Genomic DNA, 8,142 nt, shown 5'->3' with positions numbered 1-8,142 from the left:
TGTGTTTTGTGTTTGTCTCTTTATCTGTGTGTGTGTGTGTGTGTGTGTTTGTCTCTTTGTGTGTGTGTGTGTGTGTGTGTGTGTGTGTTTGTCTATGTACGTGAGTGTGTTTGTGTATGTGTGTGTCTGTGACTCAGTGTGTGTGTCTTTGTGTGTGTGTCTGTGGCTCAGTGTGTTTGTGTGTTTGTCTGTCTCTTTATGTGTGTGTGACTCTGTGTGTGTGTGTGTGTTTGTGTTTGTCTCTTTATCTGTGTGTGTGAGGGTGTTTGTCTCTTTATGTGTGTGTGTGTGTGTGTGTGTGTGTGTGTGTGTGTGTGTGTGTGTGTGTCTGTCTGTCTATGTGTGTGAGTGTGTTTGTGTATGTGTGTGTCTGTGACTCAGTGTGTGTGTCTGTGGGTCAGTGTGTTTGTGTGTTTGTCTGTCTCTTTATGTGTGTGTGACTCTGTGTGTGTGTGTGTGTTTATGTTTGTCTCTTTATCTCTGTGTGTGTGTGTGTGTGTGTCTGTTTGTCTCTTTATGTGTGTGTGTGTGAGTGTGTTTGTCTATGTGTGTGTGTATGTTTGTGTATGTGTGTGTTTGTGACTCAGTGTGTGTGTCTTTGTGTGTGGGTCTCTGTGTGTGTCTGTGGCTCAGTATGTTTGTGTGTTTATCTGTCTCTTTATGTGTGTGTGTGTGACTCTGTGTGTGTGTGTGTGTTTGTTATGTTGCAGATTAATGTGCATGTGGAGAAGCATGTATGAGTGTCACCAAGTCCAAAAGCACATAGTTCAGCAGCTAGAGTACCTCAACACCATACCATCAAAAAACCCTACATCTGAGATTCACAAACAATCAACTCTTCAGCTGGAGCTTGAAGTACAGCAGTGGCACCAATCCTTCTGCAACCTCTTCAAGGCCCACCACGACTACATCCAATCCCTCACAGGTTGGCTAAGGCTCACCCTTTTCCAGTTCAGCAAAACCCCTATAAACCGAACCCCCGAGGAGTCTAAGATATACACCCTTTGTGAAGAATGGCACCTCGCCGTCGACCGCATTCCGGACAAGGTAGCATCCGAAGGAATAAAAATCTTGTTGACAGTTATTCATGCCATTGCACTGCAACAGGCAAAGGAGCAGAAACAGAAAAAGAAGTCAGATTCCACATTCAAAGAGCTCGAGAAGAAGGTGGTTCAGCTGCGATCCTTGGAGTGCAAGTATGGTCCATACTCCATGCCAGAATCATCTGGCAGCTTGAGAACCAGGGACCCGATCACCGAGAAGCGCACTAAGGTGGATGCCTTGAAAGCAAAGGCAGACGAAGAGAAGAGCAAATACAACAAGTCAGTGAGTGTAACGAGGGCAATGACACTGAACAACTTGCAAATGGGTTGCCCTCATGTGTTTCAAGGGATTGTGGGGTTTTCAAGTGTGTGCATGGAGGTTTTTGAGTCTGTATACAACAAAGCCAAAGCTTCTGAACAGGAGCATGACGTGAAGAGAATATTACCATAAGGGAGAGAATTCTGCAGCATCTGCAGTATGTGGGTGGAAAAATAAGCACTGCAGCTTTTAAAAATAAGCACTACAGAAATTCTTCATGGGATAATGTCATTGCTTTGAAGGCTATGCTGAGGGGTTTTGAATTGGCATCTGGATTGAAGATTAATTTTGCAAAAAGCCAATTTGGGATCTTTGGAGTTGAGGCTATCTGGATTCATGAGGCAGCACAATTTTTGAACTGCAGACATATGGAGACTCCTTTCTATTATCTGGGCATCCCCATTGGGGCAAAGTCTACCAGCAGTTTGGTGTGGGAATCGCTGATCAGCAAATATGAAGATAAGCTATCTAAATGGAACCAGAAAATTTTGTCTATGGCTGGGAAGGTTACTCTCATCAATTCTGTCCTCACTGCTCTACCCATTTATACTTTATCTTTTTTCAAGCTTCCACGAAGAATAGCTCTCAAACTTGTCTCCTTGCAAAGGAACTTCCTGTGGGGGGTGATCAAGGGCATAAGAAAATCCCTTGGGTCAAATGGGAAGTAATATGTCTCCCTAAGGAGGATGGGGGTCTTGGGGTCAAAGATATTTCCAAATTCAATACAGCTTTGATGGGTAGATGGGTATGGGCTCTATCTTCTAATCATAATCAGCTGTGGGCCAAAATTTTATTGTCAAAATACGGTGGATGGTCAGATCTTAGTAGTGGGAGGGATAAATCTTGGCATTCTCAATGGTGGAGGGACCTTCGAAAGATATATCAACAACCTGAGTTCAGTATTATTCAGCAGCAGATGGTATGGAAGGTGGGAGGAGGGGAAAAAATAAAATTCTGGAAAGATAATTGGTTGGGGGAAGATTATAAACTTGAACAGCAATTCAATCAGTTATTTCTTATTAGTGATCAGCAGAATAGTACCATATCCAACATGGGAACCTTCTCCCAAGGCAATTGGTGTTGGGACTTAAAGTGGAGAAGGAATCTATTTGACTATGAGCAACATACAGCTGTGACATTCATGGAAGCAATTACTGACATTCAAATCCAGCCTCATATGCAGGATATTAGGGTCTGGAAAGCTGACCCCAGTGGTATATATTCTACTAAGTCAACCTACAGACTATTGAGGACCAGCAATCCAATTCCGGAGGCCAAGGTGTTGTATTGGATGTTGAGAATTCTGGACTGATCAGACTGATATATAGCCTGATTTTTTATAGCTATTAGTCTATCTAAAACTATAACTATCTTATATCTTTAGTACCTCTGGTACTTTTATCTATAAAATATACTTTTGCTGTTTTAAAAAAAAATAAAAATACCAACATTACACTAACAACTGTTCAGCTTGCCGAAATTTATATAAAAAAAGAATATAATCCTCATACAAATACAATCATGCAAGCATATTTGAAAACTTAAAATACGAATAACTCAAGTTAAAACCAATTCATTTTTTACAACTGTGAACAAATTAACTAAGGTACAGTAGGCAAATTTGTTTTCACTAATATTAGTAGGTCATCACCACTGCAATAGAATTTAAGTTAAACTTAGATAAGTACCTTATGAAGAGGTCAACTACCTTGTCACAGCTAACAAGTCAGAACTAAACAAATTTCTACATGTATAATTGAACAAATTTGTTATCAAACTTGTGTGTGTGTGTTTGTATGATGAGTGTGTGTGTGTGTGTGTGTGTGTCATCAGTGTGTGTCTGTGTGTTTCTATCATACCCGTGTGTGTGTGTCATTAGGGTTTGTGTGTGTGTGTGTGTGTTTCATGACCAATTTTTCTTACTGGCAATTCAGTGGCAGTGTATTGCTTAGGCTTCCGTCGAAATGAAAGGAAAATCAATGAGTCTGACAGAACAACTTCAGTCTTCACTCTTCACTAGTTGAACACAAATAAAAAAAAAATTAAACTACTTCAAGGATAAATAAAAGGTTCAGAAGCAGCAGACCTAGATTGTCTAAGCTATTTTATAATGGGCAGCTATAGTTACAATGATGATGAAATGAACTATAGAAAAAAAAAGTATAAAATACAGAAGAATAAAAAAAGAATTAAGGGCAGAACTCAAAAGCTTTTAGCCATGCTGGTTGGAATTTAATCAATGAATCAATCATGTCACTGAAATTTGGAACATAAATGAACTTCTCCCTTACTATCATTCTCTTTCTCTATTTTTTCTCTCTCTCTAGCTACCTTGTTATGTTATATATCTATCTGCATATACAAATGATACTCTCTTTTTACTTTATGGTGAATAATTAACCTACCTAGGTCTAGAATAAGGGACTGAAAGTTCCAAGAGAAGAGTTTGAATCCAAAGAATATCAGCTGTGGCAGCAACTAAACTTTTATATTTTGCTGCAGGGGCCACTTCTATATCAGTTGTGGCTTTGTATCTATTGATATTGCCATCATAATTAATAATGATCAAGCAAAAAAGATAAAAGATGTTATTTCATACACTACATTGGTTAAAAGCAAATGTTGCATAGTGGTTAAAACTTGCTTCTTGTAGCCTAAACCAGTTTAGCATCTTGTTCTCAAATTACTGGTTTCATAACTATGCTACTGGCTTATGTAGCATAGTGGTTAAAACTTGCTTCTTATAGCCAAAACCAATTTAAGCATCCTATTTTCAAATTACTGGTTTCAATTTTCTACACAAGCTACATACAAAAATTCTTAGGATCACTTCACAAACAAAAATATGCATAAAAATCAATCATTGGAACTATCTTAACTTTTAGACCAAAATACTGACATTGTGTTGGATTAAAAGAACGGGCTGATAGAAACTATCATTGGAAGAAAAGTCACCACAACAACAATAATAGCCTTATACCACAAAGTGACTAGAGAAGAAAAGAGAATCAGAACATATTTAGTAAAAGGGCAGATAGAAACCTACTATTCTATTACAAAGAATACGGAGAATCTTCTCCGTTTAAAGCAAAGCAGATCTTTGTGGGTCTGCACCTCCTTCTGTTCAAACACCCCAATTTCCTTTCAAATGATAAGATAAATCTCTCTCTCAACCTCTCCCTTTATTTATTTGTATTTATTTATAGGCAACTTGCCTTATTTATTCACACTATCCCAACCCACTAACCTTTCTTTCTCACCAACAGACAGCTGACAGGGCTATTCTGAAACTTAGGCAGAATCATCAAAGACAAATTATTCCAAGAGAGATGCTCAGAATTTCCATTTCTGAAGACATGGTATTAAACTAAATTTTTATTAGTGCAATCAACTTAAAAGACTGTTTAAAAAAGGGAAGTTGTTTTCCTTGTTAACTGTATTTCTCTTGAGATAGCTTACATCACTCGGAGATAAAACGTATTTAACTAAAAGTAGGGATCATACCAATGTTGTAGCATCACTGCAACATTTTAAAAGAGAGTGTGGGGCAATATTGTTTAGCTCATCACGATAACTAGCAGCATCCTAGAAAGAGAGAGAGGAAAAGGTGCCAAAATGTAAAATTAATTAGGGAATGATACCTCAGAAGACACACATAGAAATATAGGTCACATTTTGTCAATTCAAGGTGAAAGATTTGAGGAGTGCTGATCTGATAGAGGATTAGAAAGAAAAATGAATGTAGAGGTATGAAAGTTGAGATATGAACTTAATACACCATTTAGTGGTTGAATTCAAGCTTGAAAGATAATTGTTTATTGAATTTTGAAAAATTAACAAATTTTGAAAGCAATGTAAATTTGTCATCTGTCCTGTCTAACTTATTGAGAGGAATGAGTAAGACAAATCAAAATTCAAGCAAGGTGGTGCTATAGCCATCTCAAGCACAGAAACACGTTATTTACTTATTTATTATATGAAAAGCACCAATAAATCAAAATTCAAGCAATGGTATAAAAAGCAATCATTGGAACTATCATTGGTATACTAGATATGTATAATCTTAGTTGTGGCATAGCTTTTCCTGTACTAATTACTAAATGTCACAATAGCATTCTTAACTTTCTCTCAAATTAAACAACACCTACTCTACAAATGACACATGGTGGTCCAATAAACCTAAAATACAGAGTGCAATTCTCAGCCTTGAATTTTCAGTTTTTCAACATACCTATAACCATGATTCGAGTTTATCATAAGCTAAACTAAAGTACAAACCATCAACATAGCTTCTTTATATTCATAATCACTTTTCTTTGTGTATAAAGAACAAGCTCAAGAGGTTGCTCTTGTGTGTATAAAGAACAAGCTCAAGAGGTTGCTCAAAAGGTTGGCATTAACAGATCCACTTAAACTGTTACAAGAACACAATAAGGGTAAGGGAAACTTCACTAAGGAGAAGAAGCACAGAGTTGTCACGATGCTCGAGTTAAATATGAGATACCCTAGCCATGTTTAGTTCACTAAGTGTGCGATACATGAATGCAATCAAATATTTATACAAGATTAGACCAAACATACCTATGTGAGGTGGCGAAGGAGAAGAAGCACAGACTTCTGGCAATCCTCGAGTGCGACGAACACGATGCTCGACCTTAGACAAAACGATGGTCAGATGGAGAACATACAGCTTCAAGGTAGATGGAGAACAAAGAGAGCAAGAAAGCTTAGATGGAGAAGAAGACAGAGAGAAGGAGAAGACAGTGCGAAGGAGACGAAACATACCTAGGTATGGTGGCAAAGGAGAAGAAGCAGAGACTTGTGACGATGCTCGAGTGCGACGAAGACGATGCTCGAGTGCGACGAACACGATGCTCAGATGCAGACAGGGACCTTGAAGGTAGACGGAGATTAGAAGAAGAAGAGAGCGCGAAAGCTTAGATGGAGAAGAAGACAGAGCGCGAGCTTCTTAGGGCTCACCATATTTTTTAAAATATAAGTTCAACATCGGTTTTTTAAAAAAAAAACCGATGTTAACAAAATGATGTTAAGGTTAACATCGGTTTTCTGGAAAAAAACCGATGTTAACATATCAAACGTTAACATCGATTTTCTAAAAACCCGATGTTAATAAACATATGTTAACATCGGTTATTAAAAAACCGATGTTAACTAATAAATGTTAACATCGGTTCTCCAATAACCAATGTTAACGTACACACGATATTTACAATTATGTCACCGCGCTTTCATTAACATCGGTTTTTACAATAATCGATGTTAATTGACCGATGTAGAAAGTTTTTTTTTTAGTAGTGATAGGACCAAAAGTAGTAATATGCAATTAACACGAGGAGTGTAAGAATAACATATCATTGGTTTGAGTAAAATTAAACTTAAATTTTTTAAATAAAGTCTTAGATTTAAGTCTTATGAATGAGTTAAGATTGAGAACCTATCAACAATGACTAGCTAAATTCTTTGGCAGAAGTTATCATAGACAGAGAGATGATGAATATTTTGTAATAAAACATGAGAAGCTAACAATACTTTCTTTATAATGCATTATCTATTATTTGTTTAAATTTATTAAAGACTATAAAATCATGTAAAACCCATTAAATAAGAAGTGAGATTTCACTAAACTTATCTTATATTAAATTAATAAATATTTTCCACCAATTGCATTGACCCAAAAAAATGAGTGTTAGTAATACACTTTCCAATACATTCTTTATAATGCATTTTCTATTATTGCAAAATTTATTAAAGACTACAAAATCATGTGAGACCCATTAATTAAATAAGAAGTAAAACTTATAATTATTTTTTGTTTCTAATAAACTAATAATTTAGCCTCTATAATACCTAGTTAAGAAGAATGCTTATTTTTATATAATAAAATATGTACGTACTAAATAATTTTTTAATATATAACTTAACTTACAATAAAAATCCGTAATAAATAATTATTTTAATACATAAATTATATTACATATTTACAATAACTGATTTATAATATGACACAATGTTATTTTTAACTATTTCATAGTTTTCTTAAAAATATGTTCAAATTTAATTTAGAAATAAAAATGAGAATGATAGATTAAAAGAGAAAAACCATTAAGAAAATCAAATATAATATAAATATAAAATGAGAGTGGTTTGTACTAATTAATTAAGTACGAAATTTTTTGAGCCAGTTGTTAAATGAAATTAAGATTATGAAATATATTTGAAAAAATAAAAATTAAATTAAATTGTTAATATATTAAACTCCGGAAAGAGCCTGATGAGTCTCAATGAGAGTCATAATAACAATTAACCGCTCTTAAAATTAAAATGCGCCCGTTTCAGAAAAAATCCCTAAAAGCTCCTTGGCTGAAATTCTAAAAGTGATATCATTCAAGCTATTATAATTTATAAAGAGAAAATGTTAGTCCATAATAAATTTTGTTTAAAAGAATATATTTAAAAATGTATTGCTAACATTCTTGCATGTAATATTCCCCTTGTTGAGATCTTTCATTTGTTATTGTGAATTGTGAATTGTGATTACTAGATTACTACAAAGGGCAGGTTAAAGTAAGAGGTCAAGAGACAGTTATATACCCTTTATGTATGGCATTGGAAAACCATAAGAAATCCCCCTATCACTTTATTCAGCTGGTTGGGTTTGGTTGTCCTTTCCTTTGAATCCTTTGTGAATTGAAAGGAAAAAGTAGAGACCAATATTCAATATAGCATTCATTATTATATTATAAGCAAATCCCTCTCTCA

The 8,142-nt window shown here is 35.3% G+C and overlaps 1 protein-coding gene across 1 annotated transcript; it reads left to right on the top strand.

The window, feature by feature from the left end:
- The first annotated feature begins 704 nt into the window (after nucleotides 1–704).
- Nucleotides 705–1,494, top strand: LOC114398397 (nitrate regulatory gene2 protein-like). Its single transcript, XM_028360581.1, has one exon. The coding sequence runs from the start codon at nucleotides 715–717 to the stop codon at nucleotides 1,492–1,494; it is 780 nt and encodes a 259-aa protein (XP_028216382.1). The 5' UTR covers nucleotides 705–714.
- The last annotated feature ends 6,648 nt before the right edge of the window (nucleotides 1,495–8,142 follow it).

Source organism: Glycine soja, chromosome 19 (genome assembly GCF_004193775.1).
Source record: "Glycine soja cultivar W05 chromosome 19, ASM419377v2, whole genome shotgun sequence".
Taxonomy (NCBI): Eukaryota; Viridiplantae; Streptophyta; class Magnoliopsida; order Fabales; family Fabaceae; genus Glycine; species Glycine soja.
This window is presented reverse-complemented; position numbering and strand designations above follow the sequence as displayed.

What these genes read in the sequence shown, in the direction of transcription:
- LOC114398397 (XM_028360581.1), top strand. Translation starts at nt 715, where the DNA reads ATGTGCATGTGGAGAAGCATGTATGAGTGTCACCAAGTCCAAAAGCAC.